The sequence below is a fragment of the Scomber japonicus genome, chromosome 20 (genome assembly GCF_027409825.1).
Source record: "Scomber japonicus isolate fScoJap1 chromosome 20, fScoJap1.pri, whole genome shotgun sequence".
Classification (NCBI taxonomy): domain Eukaryota; kingdom Metazoa; phylum Chordata; class Actinopteri; order Scombriformes; family Scombridae; genus Scomber; species Scomber japonicus.
The window spans coordinates 6620091-6643067 of NC_070597.1; the positions used below are offsets into that span (position 1 = coordinate 6620091).

Genomic DNA, 22977 nt, shown 5'->3' on the forward strand with positions numbered 1-22977 from the left:
TCTCAAAAATCTCTAATATCTCAATAATAACGCTGTTCGTGGTGGTGGTGGTGATGTCTATCAGTGCGTCTACTCACCGGCTGATTGGGTGAAGAACAGCCAGACGAGCGCAGCAGCACTGGTCTGTCCAGTTGTTATATGCTAGAATTGCTGTGAAGGCCAGTCGGGGCTTAGGGTCTCTCTTATATGCTGAGCCCTGCAGAAGATTACTAGCGCGCCGCCTCCCTGTTGTCAACAGTTCACATGTTTACGTTTGGGTCAAAGAGGGTGAGTGTGTAAGGAGGACCAAACTCAATCTTCTGTATTTGTATTATGGATGAAACACATGTATATCTATATGAAATGAAGGATTTGAGTTGTTTGCTATGATCTTGTTGAAGTATCCAAAGCATGACATAAGAAGACTTATTGTGCTGTATGTCTTCAGAAAGTAAAAAAAAACAGGGTAGAGGTTTCTGGCACAACTTCACTTACTTCCAAAGTGCATGAAAAGTCCAGAAAGTGAAGAACCTCAAATCTCCAGCAACATTTGTAGTATCAAACACCTTTATTATGATATATTAATATTATTAAGATTTGCTCACAGGAGGGGTCATGGTTGTTGACGGATACATTAACACTTATATCTCCTTACAACTTAATTATGAACATTTATTAACTCTTTATATACTGATTATGAATGCTAAATAGGAGGACTTTAAGTTAAGAGTTACACATTTTAATCATGTCATTCACCTGACAATCCGAATCAACCCAATTTCTGCATTTGACTTGTGATCAGCAGGAGTTTTCATTCTTTGCAGCCTGTCATGATGCAAAGTGACATACAGTACTGAAATGGTTAAATCAGTATTTTTTCCATCATGTCATGGTGAGCAGGTTCGCTGCACTGTATAAGATAAGTGAAACCCCTCATGTGTAATCCCCTGTATAGTCCAGGTCAAAGAATAACTCTGTATGCTGTGAGTCTGCCCAGGATTTACAATGCTTCACTGTCACCAGACTGATGCTGACTCAGTCATGGAGATCAGGGTCATTATCACCTCAGAAACTGGACCTGTGAGACATCCAGGCAGCAGACACTCACCTGACTGAAAGACGTCACGCTACCATGGCAGAACAGACATGACACATCAGGTTTATTGTCTGTGTGACATCTTAAATTAACGAAATTTCAATTTAGCACATTTAAAATGTCAAAATGGACATTTACAGAGTTCATATTGGACTTATTTACGTATATTATTTGTGTTTACATTTAAATATTTAGTTATTTTTGATCTTTTTATGCACTTTACATACATCACCCCCTCAACACTATAACTTGCATGTTACCAGAGGTGGAAAGTAATGAATTACATTTACTCCGTTACTGTGATTGAGTAGTTTTTTGTGTACTTGTACTTTTTAAAGTAGTTTTAAAAATCTGTAATTTTACTTTTACTTATACGGAAGAGGATTAGGGCCACTGTGGGAAAAAAAGTGAGTTCTGACTTTTTTCTCAAAATTCTGACTTTGAACTCCGAATTCTTTAAAGTCAAAATTTTGAGAAAAAAAGTCAGAACTCACTTTTTTCCCACAGTGGCCCTAATCCTCTTCCATATATTTAAGTATGTTTTGTGTGAAGTATTGTATTTCGCTCCATTTGAAATCACATCCTTTACTGAGTAAAAAAATGTTGTTGTTTTTTAAAGCAAAGGGGATCGTACAGCATCATTAACCAGCACAATACAATAACTTAACATTCATAAATTATTGCAGCCTGTGACAAACTGGCAGCTAGCTCTCATAGTGGCATATAAACTCTAACAGAACACAACAAACTCACACATTTATGGACGCACACTAAAATAAATAAAAGCCTCTAAAAAGTGGCGAAAACAGACGCCGAAGCACATGAAATGGGAACCCATCCACTTCTCGGGTTTGTCACTTAAACTCAATTTTGAGGCTGCCTTGTTTGATCTAGTGAAGATCAAATCAACAGATGCTAAATGTGAGCAGATGTTATGTGTGTGTGAACAGCAGAATCAGAAGAAGAAGAAGACTCTAGTAAAAGAGGACAGAAAGTTGTTGTTTTTTTTAGATCTTTTTTCTCTTTTTCCATTTTTAGTGTTCGTTACAGTTTGTTGTAGAAGTTGGTTCGGAGTAGTTCCGTTTAAAGGTACAAGTCGGATCCTTAGGCATATGTTTTGGCCTGTTATCCTCAGGAGATTGCAGGGACATTTCAGGGAAGGCTCAGATGATACCATACTTGGCCAGCTCATTCAGCTCCAGGTGGTTAAAGGCCTCCCATGGGCAAATGACGGTGATGTCTGTAAAAAAACAAAAAGAAAAGACAAAGATGTGATGTTGATCAGGCCTCTGAAAGTAACAGCAACTGATTTACTGTGCATTTTAAACACATCATGTATCTTACCAGTGCCTAAGCCCTCCATTCCTGGGATATCATCACCAAATCTGCAAACAAAAAGATGATTACACACCATATCTTGTACAAATCTGATGATAAATTGTGCATCTCTCAACACGTACCCCTGGATTCCCTTCTTGGGAGGCTTGCTCTTGAACTGACGGGTCTGCCTCTGCTTGAACTTAGGGGGTCCCTTGCGTGGGGTGGAGGGGCCTCCGGTGACACGGGTGGCCGACTTGAACCCAGGTTTGGGCGGCTCAAGGTTCATTTTGAAGAGTTATGTTACCTATGTGCAGGCTATTGGCTTTCAAGACACTTCTTTGAAGTGTAGTCGTCCTGATGATATCTGTTCATTTTGGAAATGACAGTGAAAAAGTCAGGTGATGCCACAAAAGCCCAAGATATCACTACATTTTTTTTTACCTGTTTAGACACTAAACTATTACTGAAAATGCTTTATTACACTGTTAATTGTATGTAACAGATAGCATGCAACCTCTGTCACCTCTGTCTGACATTAAAGGCATTAATCCTCTTACTGATCTGACGAGTCCCAGCCAGGATTTACGATGATATTTCACAGTAATTGAATGCCTGAGATGGACTACCTGTGTACCATGCTCTACAAGGATTTCCCATAATCCCTGGCTCAAGTTAATAAGCAGCCCTCTCTCTCTGTTTCAAGTCGACCGTCCACATGTAATCCTGTTAGAACAAGGACAGCAACGCAGATATGCTGAGGTTGCTCTGAGGGTCTAAAGGATCAATCCGGCTCCGTACCCCCAATGAAAATGGCAGTCCTGATCAAGTGTTATCTAATAATGTGGTTTTAGTGGTTTGATAATGTAAATATAGTTAATCCACACAAAAGATTCTGTATGTGTGGAGTGTACAGTAGCTTTATATCAAGTAACATGTAAATCAGAAAGATGTCAACCATTTCACCTGTTTAAAGCTCTTAATCACAAATATGTTAAAAAGTTCTATAGTTGATATTTGCACCATCCTAAAGCATCAACATAACATACATAAGGATGAACATCAACACCCATCATTTAAGATATCAACGGATACAGTATGTGTTGTACTACTGCTTGTGATTATAGAGATAATATTTAATATTTGAGAACTCATTGCTATCTACACCAAAGCTCAACAATGACACTGAAGTATCATAAAAATTAGAATAAATAATGACAACCAGCTCTTGTTGGAGATTTTAATTATGCAGCCGATACATCAATGGAGAGAGTAGAGAGGAGTCCAGGATATCTTCCATTCAAAAGATTTATTTACTTGATGAAGGAGAAGTGAATGAATGATCAGTGCACGTTATGTTCTGATGCTTCCTTTAATTCAGATAATGCCACAGGTTGAGCCATACCCAAATATGGGCAGATCCAACACATCTACAATATACAGAATTTAGTCTACTGGTCTATAGACAAAACATTGCTGGGATGACACTCAGGACCTTTGTCCTCCATCCATATCAAACCTCTGACTCTAGTTACCTCTACTCCATTCAAGGAAAACAGTCAAACACATATCTGACCTCGGCTGCTATAGCAACACTATCAGAATGCCTCCTGTTTTCCCCAAAAGGAGCAGACTCACTGCTTGGCACTATCTTAAGGGGAGACAGTGTCTAAACCCAACATTTGGTGAGGCCTTGCTATGACCCCAAAGCCTAGTTTGACACAGTGCATGATGCATAATGATGGAAAATTCCCAAACAGCTCTGATCATGAAGTAAACAGCTGCCTGATAAACCTTCCACAAATGTACAAAGGAACAAAATTGTCTTCTGCTAACTTCACCATTTTTGAATATTTTTCCTGAGTCCTTTACCTAATGTCAAACTAATCTCAAAACCACTGAAGGATATTTGCACTCTAAGCATCATATCAACAGATCCATCATGTTGTAGGTCAATTTAGGTTGTAGGTCTACAAGTGTCCCAGCCTGTCATCACCACACTATTGTTTGAACCCTGACCTCTTCACCACATTTCTTCCTCTTGCATCATTTCAATCAAAGTAAAATAACTTCAAAGCTCTCAGAGTAATAGATGTAACATCCATAAGATGCACTGACTACCATGCACCTCTAAAGTAGTCACATCAATCATCTCAAAGCTGTCACAGTGGTTTCTAACACTACATTAAATCTCTAATACCTCAATAATAACACTGTTTGTGGTACAGTAGTGGTGGTGATGTCTATCGATGCCCTACTCACCGACTGCTTGGGTGAAGAACAGCCAGAAGAGGGCAGCAACACCGGTCTGTCACAGTTCTTCTATGTTAGGATTGCTGTGAAGACCAGTCGGGGCTTAGGGTCCCTCTTATATGCTGAGCCCCCCGAGAAGATTACCAGTGCACCGCCCCCCTGTTGTCAACAGTTCACATGTTTGAGTTTGGGTCTTAGAGAGTGAACCTCAAATCTCCAGTAACACTTTATTATGATGACCCTAATGAAGGCCACAAGCCGAAAACATGTCGGTCCAGAAAGTTCAAGAAAATACCAAACAGTGCTAATCAAACCAATGATCTGAGATGATCAGATTACACAGTGTGATATTTGTTGATGCAGATTAAGGTTGGAGCAGGAAGCTTCCAGAAAGGCCTCCTTACCCACTCCTTCTTTGTTACACAATCACCATCTGCTTCAGGCAAAACCCCAACTCACCCCCGTGCAAAAGTCCATTCAATCACCTTAATGTACGTTTCAGTGTCACTGCAGTTCATCCTGGACACATGACTGCAACAGAAATACTGTTAATCAGGACTTCCTGTTAGTTAGAAACCTTTAGTTAAAGGGGCACTTCATTGACTTAGCTTTTTAGTTTCCAGTTGAAAGTGACAGACAATTAAATTTCTGTAGCTATGACAGCAATTAAATGACTTTTAGATCTCCAAAATCTCCAGATCCTACAATTCCCATTAATGCAATGTGAGAATGTATCTGTTTCAAACTCCACATCTCTAATTTGTAAGGCAGGTTTTTTTAGTTTAGAGACTCGACTTACTATATAGTGCACCATATAACTGTACACCAATGTCAATACAGTATATATATACATTCTACAATATATAGGCAGGTACACTACTTTCTCCAGAAGGTGTTACAGGTGTGAAAATGATAGTTGCGTTAGTCTACAGCTGTCAGTGATGGTGCAAATGGAGAAGTGAATAAGTGAACAATTGAGTGATTTCAGCCAAAGAAGAGTGGAAACAAATATATCCAGAATCAGAAAAAAAGGCGATGGGAACTTGTCTTGAAGTGTGTCTGAGGTCTTATGGTGAAGTCTAGAAGCTGTAATATTTATTGCGTTGTTGATGATCTGAGAAAGTTTTATTTTGTTTTTTTACAGAGAGAAAGAAAGTTGTACCAGGATGTGATGCTGAGTGTGAGCAGCTGTGTTACAGACCAGTGATAGTTCAATATACTTTACACACCCTAAAACAAAGTGTTTACATTGAACATAAACAAAAGTGTCCATGAAGTGATTATTGCATCAGGTAGCACTTCTGAGGTTTTGGAGTGTGTCCATTGAATCTTGAATTAGTCTTTGACTTGTGGGTTCATATAAATTGAGTTAGGTTTTTGAATAAATGCTTGCAGCCTGTGAAGCATAACAGATGCTAATATTCAAGTGAAATATTTTATTCTCCCTCAGCCATCATTACAGTTGAAGTTCAGAAGGGGCTTTTGATCATATCACATGATCTTCATTAGCAGATATTACCCGGTTGTCATGGTGCTGTACATTCTTACAGAGGACTTCAAAGCTCAAATGATTAGCCAATTGAATTAACAATTAATTAAATATTTGCTCACAGGAGGAGTTATGGCTGTTGACGAATACACTTATATCTCCTTACAACTTAATTATGAAACATTTATTAACTGTTTATATACTGATTAATCACTTCAATCAACCCGGATGTGCTGGATAAACACACAATGACGATGAAATGAACTCATTAGGAGGATCAGACATTATTTTATCTTCATGAGAGTGAGACAGTTTTGTGTTACTCTGGCGCTCCCTACTGGCTCCGACTCATGCTGAGAAGATACCAACAAAAAGAGATAAACACAGTTTTGTTCGTGTCATACAAGACAACATTTATTTAACAAATAGCTCTTCAAAATAAAATTGAACTACACAATTTAAATAAACTCTTTAAATACAATGAAACAAGTAAAAGTAAAGACATTAAATATACTTTAACCACTTCAATTCAAGCTTCAAACTGATTTATAAAAAAATAAAATGTGCAAATCGCCTTTGCGACTAAAAGAAAGTGACAATGAATCAATGAAGAATATAAATGAGACTTGAAAGAAGTAATTATCTGATATTGAAACTGAAGCAATGATCAATCTGGCACTAATGTAGAGCTGCAATGATTAGTCAATGATCAATTAGTTGATTGGAAATTGACCGACAGCTACTTTAATAATAAATACTTTCAGTCATTCTTAAAGCCAAAAATACAAAAGAAAGGAGGGTTTAGCTCATTAAAAAGGAGGATTTGCTCGTCTCTCTCTATTTCAGCATCATTTTAAACTGAATATCTGAGTTTTGGACTGTTAGGTTAGTTGAACACAAAGAGACATCTGAAGAGGTCACACTGGCCTCTGAGGAACTGAAATGAACATTTTTTTAAACTACATTTTGAGATTTCATATACTATGTTCCAGTTTCTCAGACAGAGATTAAAACTAGTCCTGGACTGAATGTGAAAATATCCATTAAGAACAAGTGTAGTCCTTGTCTAAGAAATAATCAGCCCATAATGTCGGAAGATTCATCAGCAGTGAAAATAATCGTTGCAGCTCTACGACAATTCAAGCATTTCTCAGGTGTAACAGGTTGGGCTGAAACTGAAAGGATAGTCACGGTTTCACACAATGTACTGTAAGTCATTTCAATCATTTTACTCACAACATTAATTACTGAGAATTGGGAATGTGGTGATTTTTAAAAACTTTTTTTTGTTGACAGATTGCTGAAATGTTCTATAGACATGAACAGTGTGAACCAAAAAGGAGGAGGAGAAGGTGAAAATGTGGAGATGAAATGGATAAGGAGGAGTGCCTTATATAAAAGTGCTCAACAAGTGCAATAAGTAAGATTTGGCCACCTGCTTTTAACAAATAAGGGGCAGCACATCACAAAAATGCAGCTGAGATGACCAGCTGGCCCGGCCAGTGGTTGCAGCAGCAGCATCTCCAACATTTATGGAAGTAAATTTCCATATTGAAGTTGTTTGGTTAAGCTGATCACTTAATGGGAACCTAAATGATTACTTTCTCACCTTAAAGATATTAAAACTTAATAAAGTGACATATTACCTGTCAGACAGTGATACGTTTAGCAGCTTTAAGCCTGGCTCAAACATACTGTTGCTGCTGAGGTGGCTCAGGGCTGCTACCACTAATACTCCGTCTTCCTCTCATGTTAGACTGAGGGCAGATTGGACGCTACAGTGACTTGCTAACCTCTTGAGGTATAAAGTGGTATTATGAGACAGGGAAAGCCTAAGTGTGCTAACTTCAGATATCAGTGCAACACAATACATAGACATCTTAAACATAACATCAAAACTATCATTTCTTCATATTCCGTTGATACTTGTTGATTTTAATTCTGCCAAATCTTACATGCACCTTTAAACTGAGTCGGTGAAGGTTTCTTCCATAAAAACACTCATTAACACTTATTCCATGTCAACGTATCAGTCACGTCTTCTTCATGAGTCTAATCTCCATCTTCAGGTACGTTTTAAGGTTCTCATCAAGAACGTTCTCCTCGATAGCGGCGAGCGCACGGTCGCCTCCGTCGTGGTAGTACGCCAACAGCTGCTCTGCATGTTCAATCCACACGCAGTTATGACAGCCGCTCATGCAGCAGTGTGTGGGAGCGGGTGGTGGTCCTTCCTCAGGGGACCAAGCAGAGGTGCTGCGAGAGGGCTGCGTGTCAGTGCATTCAGAAGAGTCTGTTAATGTGGGAGGAGACGGAGACTGTGGTCCAGAAGACAGGCTGCGAACTGTCCCGCTGTGCAGACTTCTACTCCACAACTGCTGAGGGCCATGATGTGTCCTCATGTGCAGCAGGGAGAGGATGCACAGCTGAAAAACAGAAGAACAATGTGGTGGTTATATTTGGGTCAGTGACAAATAAGGGTTGGCAAGATGAGCGATTCAAAAAGATCTTTAAAAATTGTCTAAAAAGCAGCATGAGGTTTGTTAAAAATTTGTTATATGCCATTTAAAATGACATTTACACCATTTCTTTTTTAGCCTAAAGTAAGACTGAATGCTCCTGAAGATGTCAAATGGTGTAACCACAAAATAATGATAAATATTACATATTTTATCAACCTACAGTGTATTTAATTGTATTTGTACAAATACATACTTTTAAGAACAAATTACAAATTTATCTGGTTCCAGCTTCTTAAGTGTGAATATTTTCTGGTGTATTTAAATCTCTGTGACAATAAACTTAATATATTTGGGGTTTTATAACACTAAATCGATTAATAGAGAAAAAAATCGTCAGACAAACTAATAATGAAAATAACACTTAGTCGCAGCCTTAGTTTAGCACATGGTTAATAAACAGAGGCACAGATTGGGACTTAGAAACAATAATGACTCTAAGCTAAAAGTTATGATGCCCTGATACTTAATAAAGTCACACATTTACGGTTTGTGGGTTAATGTAGTTGGAAGGATGTGATTTCTTCTCTGGCCTCAAGCTAACTTTTCTAATTTCTAACAACACGTAGCTCAGTCTCAGAAAGGAAATTAAACACACCATCGACCCTTTCTACTGTAACAACATCCATTATGCGCATTTCCTTCTGAATAAACCAACACAGATGAATAAAGTAAAGGTCACATCAAATTAACCCACGTTTCTTATTTTAGCAGCTACACTAAAGATAGCTAAGCTACCAACCTTTTGTAAGGACACCGACGACCTCAGCGCACAAACACACGAATACAGCATCGTCGGTACAAACTGTAAGCTTAATTAAGTGTCTAAATAATTCATATTTATCGAGCTTTGCCGGTTGACAAATATAGTTTCTCCCTCCAGGGGTAAAATCCAGAGCTTGCTACCAAGTTACATCACTTCATATTCTCCTGAACTGTGACCTTGGTTTGGGGCTGTAAACAAAGGCGCTGATTGGCCAAGAGGATATACTGTGGCCAATCAACGATGACCGTTCTGTATTTCAACCAATGGAAGTGTAGAACAGCTTGTGGGCGGGACTAAAGGAGACAGGCTGCACTTACAGCCTCTGTCCGGCAGGTGTCAGTGTTTTACATGTAAAGACGCAATAAAATGGTTCAATGAGGTAATACAGAGAAACAGAGACACACCTCTTTTTAGATGTATTATTAACTTTTATCCATATTTTTTATAATAGTATATTTGCGTATGTATTTATAAATGTCCTAATACATTACAATGTATTGCAGTCAGGCTTTTAAGAGGTACTAATGACCACATTACACCAATCCTTGCTGCCCTTCACTGGTTACCTGTGAGTTTTACAATTTATTTTAACATTTCACTGCTTGTTTTTAAAGCAGTAAATGAAAGGTAAGACTCGTGCCTATATCTGTGTATTGCTAACTCAGATCTTCCAGCAAGGCCCTACTGATGGTTCCTATATCTCAACATGCCACCCTCAGCTGTGGAACTCCCTGCCTGGAGATCTCTTATTATTATTGTCATGTTTTCATGTAGTTGATGATGTGTCACTGTACAAGCCCAGCTAATTGCTCTGACTTGTACTATTTACAGCTGAGTGACTGCATGTGCCTAGTCAGTGTAATTTCTGTTGCTTAGACTGAGCAACACAATTTCTGTTCAGCTGCAAAGATCAGCACTTTGATGTGACTTACTAATTACATGTTTACAAGTGAAATTCTGGGCTTTTTTGTTGTGCTCTCACACATTTTTTGTTAAATGTGACTATGAGAAAAAGGCTATGATACAGTATGTCCCTTTTCATCAAAAATATTTGTCTTATCTCCTGTTACTTGCCATGTTTTCATCTTGTGTGTTGGTGATACCGTGATCAGAAGTACTAGAGGACAGAGGTGTGGCTTTGAGTCACACTGAACTGATCACCTGGAGTTGAGTCACAAATCTGATGACTTTATACAATGTGACCAAAATCAAAACTTCACTTCGCCCTTTGACCTGGAAAGACGTGATATTTTCCTTTAAGCTCAAACATAAAAAATATAAAAATTATACTGCCGCAGCCATTCACACTGCATGAGCAGGAAGGAAAGTTAATTGTTTTGCCTACCAGTAGACAAAACAAAAGATGGTACCTCGGATTATCGCATTAAATGTTGCGTGATGTGATGTGAAAAAAAAAGGATGGAAACATGCAAAACACACACTACACTACACACAGACACACTCGCAAACTACACACTATTGTAACTGTGTCACAGGAAATACACACTCAGGCAGGAATGTGGGTCCATCAGTACATTATTGTTAAGACACTGTTAACTTTTTAATTAAAAATGTGTTAAATTCAGAGAAGCGTGTAAGTAGAGTTCTTAGAGCCCTGAAATACAACGTTTAACCAGTAACTTGCAAAACAATGGCTTTGTCCCACGTCTGGTAGAAATTGATCTCCCAGTGTCTCATAGTACATCTGTAAGGTGGCTGGAGACATATTTAGATTACATAATATAAGAAAAACCTGTTGAAACATTTCCTTGAGGTACATTCACTGACTTATTTTGAACATGTTTCACAGCGCTCAAAGAGCATTACAACCACAGGAAAGCAGATTTGGTCAAAGAAACAGCTCTTTTATGGTCATGAGTGAAAGTAAACCCTCTTTTGATAGTGTTTCTTTGTGTGACTGTGGTTTAACCCCATGCCTACCATATCCTGCCACTTATTTGACCCATTCACTGAAGCATGAGGAGATGTGTGTGTGTTTTTAGTAAGGACGACAAGCAGTTTGAGACTGAGGTCCCCACAGACCTCAGTGTTTGCAATCCACATCCATGGTAACCTGGTGTGGAAACAGCAGCTGCTGGGCCTGGCATGAGATACCAGGTGTGTGGTGGGGCATGTTATCTCACCAGAGGCCTGGATCACAATATGACTTTATCCCAAGGAGAGGCTCTCCCACAGTCATAGTCATGCTTCATCGAAACTCAGACCTTTATTCAAACACATGAAGCTAACCACACTTAAAAGGCTGCTGATATTCTTCTGTAAGAACATTTGGATGGCAAACAGACTATAGAAGGTATTTGTGTGCACAGATAGTTGAATGTACACAGACATCCGTTTTAATATGAACAATGATTCAGACATTCAGACTATTATCCAGTGGGTTAATCATTGTCATAATAAAGTCCATTCCACGGAGGGTTTTGTTATCGAGAGGTGTGTCTGCTAGTTCGCATTACATCCTAAATAGAGCGACATCATAATATTATAAAGCTGTATGGATGGTTCAGCCCTGTTGAACTCAAATGACCAGCTGATAATAGTGTTTAGAGTGACATATCTCATATCAGATCAACTGTGATGTGACTATGTGTGCAGACCGTAGCATTACATTATATACCAGTGGATCTGTTTTTTGTTATCGATAGCAATTGTACATAACTAGATAGATAAAGAGACAGTTAAGTTGCCGTAAAACCAGAACCGAGCTGAAAGACAATGAATCATTCTGTCGAACTGAGGGCAACCACAGAGTCTTTGTAGGTTTGCCACTATGAACGATGCCTTTAACATTAAACTTCCTCGTTTAAACCCCAGTTAATATAGAGTAGAAATATAACATTGACGCAGTGCAACAAGCGGTAAATGCAACATTTACATATTACCACATAAAGTTGATATGGTGATGTGTTAGCTAATAATTACCCTTTGCTTGACCACCTGATGACTACAAGTCCAATCTTCACTCTCTTTTAGCTCTGTTCCTGCTCTCTACCAACTCCTGAGAAAAAACATCTGGCTCTTTAGCTGCTAAATACTTCACTTTATTCACCAAATAGTCTCTATCTTTGTCTGTCTGCCATTTGGTACTGAGCAGGTAGCGTACAGTGGTTTTATCAGGTTTATTTTTTTTTACTGTAAATTGCCACCAGCTGTGGCTGGGAATGACGTGGGTGAGAGCGTTTAGATAAAACCAAAAGTGGTAAAGTTGCAGGCTGCAAAACAATGAGCAGAAAAATGCAAAAATGCTCTGATCAACTGCAGAGTCAGGGGATATTTTTAAAAAATCTGAGTTCAAATTATACATAAACATTTAATTAGTTGTTACTAATACTACAAAAAATAAAATGGGAACACCACTGATTATACACCCCACCATTTCAATCAGGAGAGACCAGAGAATGAAGTAAAATAATGTTTATTATGCAGATGATATGTTGCTTGGACTCTGCAGGGAGAATTTTTGAATCGAAGAACGTAAGTCCCGAGCATCAGCATGATAGATCCCCCCCATGGTGTCCAGACACTGGTGGTGGTGGCTGATGACATCGATCAATCAATCTCACAACAAACCAAATCACAACAAAGTCATCTTGAGGCTGAAACTGATCGGGCTGATGAAGTTGAAGTGATGCATTGAGGAATCTGAAGACTGGGTGGTGATGGGGAGGGGGTGGGTCGAACGAAACAACATCAAAAAACTAAGATGTGAGCATACAAAAAGGTTGTCTTCCTGTCTGAACTTTCGCTAGCTAGCTTCATGTGTGTAATATTGTGTGAAATCTGATAAATTGCCTCAAGTGATGTCACTGGAGTCAGCGTCGGTTAAGGACTATGAGTTAAGGTTACCTGGCCTCTGTAGCCCACTCATCTCTCATCTCCAGGCTACATTAGCTACTACTAATATGACACACCCAAAAACTGTCTGCAGTCATTGTGGGTAAAGTAGGTGCTGATTTTGAAGTTGTGAGTCTGATATAGGAGTGCAATGATCATTCTGTAAAGTACCTTTTTAAGTTTTCAATGCAAGACTTATACTTTTACACTATGATATTGCTACGTAACTAAAGGATGTTAATACTTCCTCCAATAACTGTTTGTATGTGTATAGGATATAACAAGTTGCACTACAGAAGGTTGACATTGATTTCTTTCACATTGTATCAAAAAGAGTCTAGTTTCACCTACATTGTGATTTAATATAACTCATAGTTAGATGAACTCAGTGTTCAGTGTCAGCTTGTGCAGGTCAGCTCAGAGTGTCTTAAGTATGTAAAGTATGCGCTGAGGGGTCCATTTTCTCCAAGACTGCCACTAGCCTCTCCTCACAAACAGCCAACTGCCCCTCCCCACAACCCTTGAGCCCCACTGCTGGATTAGGTTTCTCTCAACACCTTTTCCCTTGGAAATCCTGGATCCTGGACCCTGCTTTACCTCCGGCAGGCATTTCCTGAGGGGCCCGTTTTCCTTTGCAGATTGAGGCAAACGCAGATTAAGTCGGGCACATGACAAATACTTAAAGAAAACGCAGAAGGGGAGGAGGCTATTTTTGATACAGTTTTATGGTTTTGAAATGTTTCACATGACCCAGTGGTTCCCAAAGTGACTCCCATGGTTTCTCAGGGAATTCTTGAAGGCCTCGTAAAGATAAGCTGCAGACATCTGCATAAAAATAATGTTGTATTCATAAAGAAGGTGATTTTGCTCATTTTAAATTCATACTGCTTTCAAATTCAATATCACCAGCAAGATTATTGAAGACTCCTCTCAAGGACTTTAGATATCACAGAGCCAGAAATGTATAATCTAACTCTCTACAACACACACACACACACACACACACACACACACACACACACACACACATAACAGCAGTAGCCACGTTATATCAATGAATCTGCTGCACCCTTTGCATATGGACAAGCTGTCTCACACCATTTGCAGTACTTTTTAATTGCACTATTGTTGTTGTGCAATGGAAAACAACACAAAAAAGAAAAAAGGAGAAAAAAAGCTGTTGCTAGGTGCTGCAGGTTGCTAAGCAAAGGTTGCTGTGGGACTTACGGAACAGAATGCTTTTGATCGACATCATCATCAAGCGTCTACACTGCTGGAAAAAAGTTAATAGCGTAACCCCACCACTGCCAAGTACACAAATACACAAACCATAAACGTGGCAACCATGTTTACCTCCTCGTTATTGTTTCTTTGTTCTGCTTTTGGCGCGTCGCCTCTGTGATGTCATGGTCAGTGTCCGGTGGGTCCTATCCGGGTCCTACTCTGCTATGGAGACACAACAGCCTAGAGGGCCGATTGAGAGGACGTTCCTGTAGAGGTCCTGCCTCTTAAATTTTACTAGGGACTTCCTTAGTGAAAACGGGGTTACTGTTCTTCTTTTACTGGCCATTAAGCGGAAAAATCGAAGATTAGCAAAAACGATACCCTTACTCACTTAATTTTATAGCTGAGTGTCCGGATATCGAAGGTGTGTTATCATAAAAATGTCCTAATTTGTCGTGAAAACAAGTACACACACACACACACTTCATGGTTAAGCTTCCTCACTGATAATCCTGGTGAAACCCTGCATGCACAAAAGCACAAAAGCATTGGCAGTATGTTTAACAACCTGTAGAAAGATTTTCCTGGAATGCAACGCAAACAAAGATAAAAAAAGGAATTTTAGAAATGCATCATTGCAAAATAACAGTGGTACGTGCTAATAATCAAATATGTAGTTTCTGATCTGAAATCAAAGGTCATGTTTTCCCTGTTGGAGTGTTTAGCGGACAGCTGTGCAGAGTTGGGTTGTCTGAACTATAATGTACCTCTGATATGGTAGCAGTGCCTGAATTAGGAAGTATTTTCTAGCCACAGCTGTGTCAACAGTCTGGGCAAACAGCTTCCCTCAATTCCTCCAAAACAGAGAAAAATGCCAACAAGGTTTTTCTGTTCTCTTCATATGACACCTCAGACTTTACTGAAATGCCGTGTTTCTGATAACGAAGTGTGTTTTCCATTTGTGGATGTGCAAGGATGAGCTCAGAGTCCGACAGCCTGTGTTACAAAGGTAACGGGGAGGTGTTTTGGTGCTCAGGTGTCCTTCCTCAAGGTCTTCCTGGCCAACTCACAGCACCAGCTTTGTTCCAAGTGCACAAAGACCACACTGTTCATTTACCCCGAGCATACGGCCGCTGTGCCACTGCTCCAAAATGACAGGTCAATGACACACCTCAAATGGTAACTTGTCAGAATTGGCAGGAACATGTTTGCATATGTGTAAAGAAGCTGAAACAGGAGACTGGATGGAGTTAACTAAAACAATAAACAAAATTGACTGACATTATATAATTAAAAAAAGATCAGGTTGTTACCAAAAATAATAAAAACTCTGGATAGATAGATACCAAGCTAGTTAGGACCAGATAGATAGATAGATAGATTATTTTACCCAAGATGTCACTGGATAAATGCCATGGGTTGTGAGATTATAAATTAGCAAGAAAAGCAGAAATACTATAATTGTGATATGTGTCCATTACTAAATTATGTTGTTTGTTCAAACTTTGCTTTAACAGTATTTAACTTGTGGATTACTGTTTAATTTGTCTATAAAATACATATAAATCACTGATGGGCTGCATTCAGAAATCAGGCCCCATGTTAAAGCAATGCAAGGGGGCATGCTGTTTAGGTACTTAGGTAGCTGTTTAGGCATTTTATCTTTGCTTCCAACGATTGCAAGGTAAACAGCTGAAACACAGCACCTTGCCGGATGATGTCATGTGAACCAAGCTCAAGTGTTTTGGCAGGCGACCCTGTGTTGTTTTGGCACCTCCACTCATCAACGCAATGGACCTCAGATGACTGTTGAACGCTGCAGACAGACGGCACACTATTGTTTGGTGGTAAATGGCTTGTAAATGTTATTTGTGGGACTGAGTGACTCAAAGTGACTGGACTGTGTGCGTGAGAAGAGGTCCATTGTGGAGGCGCCACATGTTTATATTAAAATATGTGTAAACAGTTGTTAATAAAAGGATGTGTGTGATCAAACTGTTGAGTCTACATTATGTGCTAAGGGAACTCTCAGTGGCAACGAGACTTGCTTGAGGTCCCTTTTGGTCAAAATATTATAATAATGCACCCTCAAAAGGGAAATGCTATATTTCTGTAGACATCTTAACCCCAAAGTGTTATGTTTTTTAGGAGGTTCAACTAAACATAGGCTCTGTAGTTAAAACACAAGTGTTGCATTAGTTAACATTGGATGTTTATGAACATTTAGGAACCGAACTGTTTGGTCAATCACCTCACTCTGAGTTTACCCTGAATACAGTTCAGGTCAAGCTGCTGGTAAATCATTCTTTATCTTGTTGGCGAGGTCACATGAAGGTTGAGTAACAGCAAATGAAGGGGCCCACATGCACAGTGGATTTCTGTCATGTTAAGTAAAGGCACACTGACCAATCAATGGCCCTGAATGTTAACACCGCGGTCACTTAACACCTTCATCACTCAAACCTTTGGCACAGTCCACTTGCTCTGTATAGTAGCAGCAGGATGTAAAGCTGTTAATAAACAACAGACTGGTTTACTGTCTGGAATGATTAAATCATTTTAACAAGATGTGCATCACAAGAAAGAATTTGTAATTATATTGTATATTATATTTTAAACATGCTTACAACAAAGCAGAACCAGAACAGTCGAGGGTGAATGTGTACCTTGGCCTCCAAATATGAACTCATCGATGGTTTAGAGCTCGGCTGCAGTTTGCTGAGGCGTGGGGGCGAGACCAGTAGGATTTGGATGATGATGGAGGGGCTGCTCACTGGGAGGGAGGAGGGGGTTATTTTGGACGGACAGAGGTGCTTTGACTTGGATAGGGAGTGCCAGGGCTCTGGGCCCAGGTTTGGCTGGTTTCTGCCAACCATGCTGGCCTGTGCTTATCAGTCAGTGCCCTACTGGGAAAAATAAAAAGCAAAGTGTCGCAATGGAAAATTTTAATTTTAACCTCTCATTTTACTTGCTTTGACTCAGAGTAGGTTTAGAAGCAGTTTTACTTTGAGTAGTTTTAAACTGCACTAATCTTTATTTTTATATCAACAATGGATCAATTGACTATATATAATGTGAAAGGGGTCGCTTGTAGTGATGAATTATCAGCTGATTCTGCAGTTCCCCATAGCTCTACAGGGTGGTTTTTTGCCCTTCTTCGATATATATATTTTTACTGCCCATAACTTTACTTTTTTAGTTCAGTCTCATTTCTTTCGTCATCCTCACTTCAACACCAGCAGGCAGTTGTTTTTAAAGCTCTAAAAACCCACTTGCTCAGCACCAACTGGCAGCTGCTCACATAGCGACTAGCTGGTGAACATAGTGAGGCATTTAGCAGCCCAAGAGCCAGATGTTTTCCTCAGGTGTTGATATAGAGCAACGTGAGTCCTCCTTCTCAGATTGTTATATTTGAAACATTTGATCAATTCTGGTCTCACAGGTAATCTGGGCCTGTAGACGTCCGGATGACAGATTCCAGTCCCGGACCTTCTAGCTTCATTGTTGATTTTCATTGTGCTTCTCCCCTCTATCCTTCCTTTCTCTCCTCTCTCTCCTCTCAACCCTAACCGGTCGAGGCAGATGTTCTCCCACTCTGAGTCTGGTTCTGAGGTTACTTCCTGTTAAAAGGGAGTTTTTTTCTTGCCACTGTTGCTCATGTGGGAATGTTGGGTCTCTTTACAGTTAAAACCTGAAGAGTTTGGTTTAGAACCTGCTCTATGTGTAAAGTGCCTGTAAAGAGATAACTCTGTTGTGATTTGGCGCTATACATTGATTGAGATTGAGGAGGAATTCAAATCCGGTTTCCAGTGATCATATAATGACATCGGAGCTATTTCCATGACAACTGAGCAAGATGTAGTTGAAAGTTCAGATCATGTTCATCATCATCATCTCGTAACTCCAGTGATATAATATATGTACTGTATCTACTGTGCACAGTGAGTACTTTCTTTACTTTTTAGACTTGACTACATTTTGATGATGCATACTTAGATGTACTTGAGCACATTTTCAATGCAATACTTGTAGTTTAATATTTTTACAGTGTGGTACTGCAATTTATACTCAAGCATAGCATAATATGTGAATATGTCCCCAGCTATTGGCAAACTGTACATGCATTAAAATTAACCAGGGAGTGTGTTTGAATTGGTTATCTACCGTTCCAATGCAGTACCTGGAAATGTCCCTCTTGATAATAAATGACACTGGCTTTCATACTGTGTAAACATCCTCTGCTGTACATGATGTCCTCTGTGCTGAGATAATCTGCATTTATGGTTATTAAAGGATCCATTACAGCTCTCTCATGTCATGTTGTTCAGTAGCGCATTAACACTTCACTGCAATTTATGTCCTGGCTTTGTTTGTGTGTGTTTGTGTGTGTGTGTGTTTGTCCAATCAGTTAGTGAGACACAAACAGCTCACAGCTCACTGCTCTAGATACCTGCGCTATCAGCAGGATGGAGAAGCTGCCTCATAGCACCAATTAGCTCACAGCAAGATTCCTCTCTCGGTCTCCTGATGTTTCTGTTCCAGGAAGCTTTGCTGCCTTCCATATTCCCCTGGACACAAAGTCTCATCACTCTGGAGTAATATCAAACAACACACGGTCTCATCGCTCTATAGTAATATCAAACAATACACAGGCTTTAACAGGCGCAGGTTTAGTCTAGTCTTAAGAATAACAGACTCCAGCATTTTCTATGGCTCCATCAAACAGTATGGAGCATTTGGCATCAAGAGAAGGAATTCATACAGTAGTAATCTAAACATCCAAAAATAAAGACCTGTTTTGACCCTGCAAACTTTACGTCACCTTTAAACATAATAAATTGAGGAGCAATTGTAACTTGACATTATCACACAAGTGGAGAGATCCTTCCACTGGACACAAAAGGTGAAAAAAGACAAAGCATTATTGTTGCATACTCCATTCATCTTCTCACATGTCTTATCTGTTCTGCAGCAGTAGTATTTTTTTTTTTTTTTTGGTAGAATTTATGCTGCTCCGTCTATCATGTGAAAGTGATAAAAGCACATGTGATAATAGGGCCTGCTGAGCTTTAAATAGGCCTGATGATGTAGCCCTGTTTCACCTCTTCAGGAGACTTGGAGGTTATCAGGCCACAGCAGTTGGATAGGTTATAAATCACGGTTTCAGCTTCTTGACCAGAGCCGAGTGTTACCACAGCAGCAAGCAGCCCGAGCCACTTTAATACAGACACATGAAACATGAGCATGCAGGGGGGGAGTTGGAGAGAGATCTGTGGGTTTGCACGGTCCGATGGATCCATGTCAGAAGATTGCATAAGAGTTGGCGACAACTAATAATAGTAACTGCTGGTAATTGTGATAACTTGAGTAAAAATGTGTCTGTAAATGGCTCAAATAAAACAATATCAAATACTTTGCTGGTCATTACATCGTATAATGTTATTTTATCAGAAAATTGTAACCTCAAAAAGATAATGCCTCTTGTGTGTTTGTGTAGTCTGACTTCTTTCCAGGTCTCTACGGCACAGAGAAGGTTTTGTGCAGCTTTTGGCAACACCAGGAAGTTATTTGACGTCGTCTCTGATTCACAGCCCAAAACACATTTACACTTTGCCTGACACTTTTTATATTACACTTTTTACTGCACGTTTATTTAATGTTATACTTTATATTATATTACACTTTTAGTTGACTGTGGTTTTGCATATTGTAATTCTATTACTGGTACTTTTGTGGACTTGTTAAGCACTTTGTTGAGAAAACACATTTTAATATCTCTTAGTTTTTCTCCATCTTTTTTTCTTTTTGTATGAAGTCTGTCTATCATAAATATAATAACACCAACTACCATTACAGCTTGAATTGCACTATTAAAAGAATAGTTTTGTAGCATTTTGAGAAATAGGCTTAATTGCTTTTGTTGAGTTTTCTCCTACAGTAAGATGAGAAGTTTGATACCACTGTGCTTTGAGTATGGAGCTTGAATCAGGAGGTGATTAGCCTAGCTTAGCATAAAGACTGGAAGCAGGGGTAAACAGCTAGCATGGCTATGTCTACAGTTTAAAAAATATGTCTATAAACATGCACTAAAGCTTTCTAATTTACATGTTTTATCTTGTTTATCGGTGATTAGCCTAACAGCTAGCATGGCTACGTCTACAGTTTAATAAACATGCACTAAAACTTTTTAATTTACATGATTGATCTTATTTATTGGAGGCCTTGTGTGCTGTAACTTGATGAACAATAGTTTGCTTGTCAGACTCCGGGAAGTCACTCCACCTGGCTGACCTAGTTTACCTGCAATTCTTATTTATTTATTTATTTATTCCTGTTTGTTCCTGTATCCATCATACAAACAATATACACTGTGTTAATCAGTGACCTTTTATAGGTGTTAGAAGGTAGCCAGGAGCTGTTTCCCTTTGCTTCAAGTCCTTATACTAAGCTAAGCTAAGCTAAGCTAATCTTCTCATCTAAAGAAAGGGCACAACTTCACATTTCCCAACATGCTAAACTATTTCTTTGAACTCCTTATAATGCTTACATGCCTATTATTGTTGGTTCAGTTAAATATGTTAGCAATTAAGTGATAGTTTTAGTTTTTAATCACATTTTAAACCATATTTGTCGTACATTTTAAGAGTTGTGGTTGCATTCGAACATCTTTTATATTTCTACATCATGTAAAAACAAAGCTGCTATTTATACACTAGTATCTTTTTCTTCAATCTGCTCTCAGATGGCTCTTATATGTGAAACGGTGTCTTTGAAAGGCTGTGAGTTATAGGCCTGGACCTTGGGGGTGGTGGTGGCTGTCAGCTGACATTTCAACAGCTGAGATGACTCACAGATGGTGATCTCTGCTGAGCAAACAGACACACTGTGGAGACGGTTTGATGGTGAGAACCTGGATACAGATACGTCTCATCTAATTGATATATTTTTACTTTCCCCTTCAGCGCTGGAGAATATAGCCGTCTAAATACAGAACGCTGCAGTGTTTTCTCCCTCCAACGGGGAGATACCGAAGACAATTTGGCATTGAGGGGAGCAGATCAATTATTTCTGTCTCCTCTTATGACCTTGATGAATTCAGCTGTCTAATGTCTGCGGGGCAGGATCGATAAATCTGTTTGCAAGAGTTGATGAACATGATTGAATTTGTGCGCCTGCTGTTATTCTTCTCACGTCACATTGGACCTACAACTTGTAACCAAACAGCAGTGTGTCCTGCAATAACTACAGTCAAGCCCACAAAAATCATACTATTGATGACACAAATTAATATTTATTTACATTCAACAAATCCAGTGGCTGTGGTTTCTATGAATAAATGTCATACATTAACATAAAGGTGTTATATAGACATCCTCTTTTTTAAGAAGCTTTCCACCATCCTCAATCTCTATGATGTTTCCTTCATTTGTCTTTCTAAAAAGCTGAAACATAATAATGGTAAATTATTGTCTACGTATTTAGACATAATCTGCATCTACTGCTCTGTACTGGACAGTTAAGTTTAAGCACCTTGTAAAATGAAACAATGGCGGAGTTAGGTCTCATGCTATGCTGTAAATTCTGCAAAGAGGAAAAGATTGTCAGATAGCAGAATAAAATATAATCACTGTAATGCATTCAACTTGAAAATGTAATGTTGACGAAAACATCTAAAAGTCGCTTTTGGAGAGAAGCAGCTCTCAGTTAATGAACAGAGATTATAGAATACTACTAACCTGTGGGATATTGAGCTTGAACGTTAATTCTTGAACTTTTTAGCAGACGTTTCTATGCAAACTTCAAAAGTGGAAGAAACCTGGACAGTAGAAATTGAGTCAAGAGTAAATTAAATTCCACTAGACATTCACACAACACTACAAAAAGGCAAACTCACTGTATTGTATAGGTGAATATATTGAGGTGTAAATGATTGACATAGCCCTTAACCACATGTTTAGTTTTTACTCAGTTTTGTCCAGTAAAATAGCGGATGCATGTTCATCTTAAATTACAACAAAATACAAATATCATGTTCCAGTTTTTCAGAAAAAAAACCCATAAAAGTAACCTTTTAATGAGAAATTACACTGACCTCTGTAAGCTCACAACAAAGCCTTCCAGGATTTACGATTTCTTTCCTCATGAATGTTTGATGTGTAGAAATTAGATAATTAAATAGCATCCAGTAGTGCTATAAATAGTATTAAATGTACATATTAATACAATGCTTCTGTGCAGTGGAGAACCATTGACAACATATTTACATTAATTCAATACCAGTAGCGCAACTTTTTTGTGTGACCTTACTGTGTGGCTATTAACAATATTCACAAACCAGGCACAAAAATATATATTGACCCCTATAATCAAACTTGACTGTGCACAATTTCTCTTTTAATGTAAGTGAAAACATTCCTTCTGATAGTGTTTCCAGTTTTCTTCATGCCAAACTGAGTAAGGACTGATTATTTTGGTGTAGTTT

At 38.9% G+C, this 22977-nt stretch overlaps 2 protein-coding genes across 2 annotated transcripts; both read right to left on the reverse strand.

The window, feature by feature from the left end:
• Positions 1–2238: 2238 nt before the first annotated feature.
• LOC128380935 (retinal rod rhodopsin-sensitive cGMP 3',5'-cyclic phosphodiesterase subunit gamma) lies at positions 2239–2681 on the reverse strand. The gene is made up of 3 exons (XM_053340827.1): positions 2536–2681; positions 2420–2460; positions 2239–2315 (listed from the first exon to the last, which is right to left on the reverse strand). The coding sequence occupies exons 1-3, from the start codon at positions 2679–2681 to the stop codon at positions 2239–2241; spliced, it is 264 nt and encodes an 87-aa protein (XP_053196802.1).
• A 5056-nt stretch (positions 2682–7737) lies between these two features.
• oxld1 (oxidoreductase-like domain containing 1) lies at positions 7738–9533 on the reverse strand. Its single transcript, XM_053340825.1, has 2 exons — positions 9393–9533; positions 7738–8557 (listed from the first exon to the last, which is right to left on the reverse strand). The coding sequence occupies exons 1-2, from the start codon at positions 9441–9443 to the stop codon at positions 8168–8170; spliced, it is 441 nt and encodes a 146-aa protein (XP_053196800.1). The 5' UTR covers positions 9444–9533; the 3' UTR covers positions 7738–8167.
• Positions 9534–22977: the final 13444 nt, after the last annotated feature.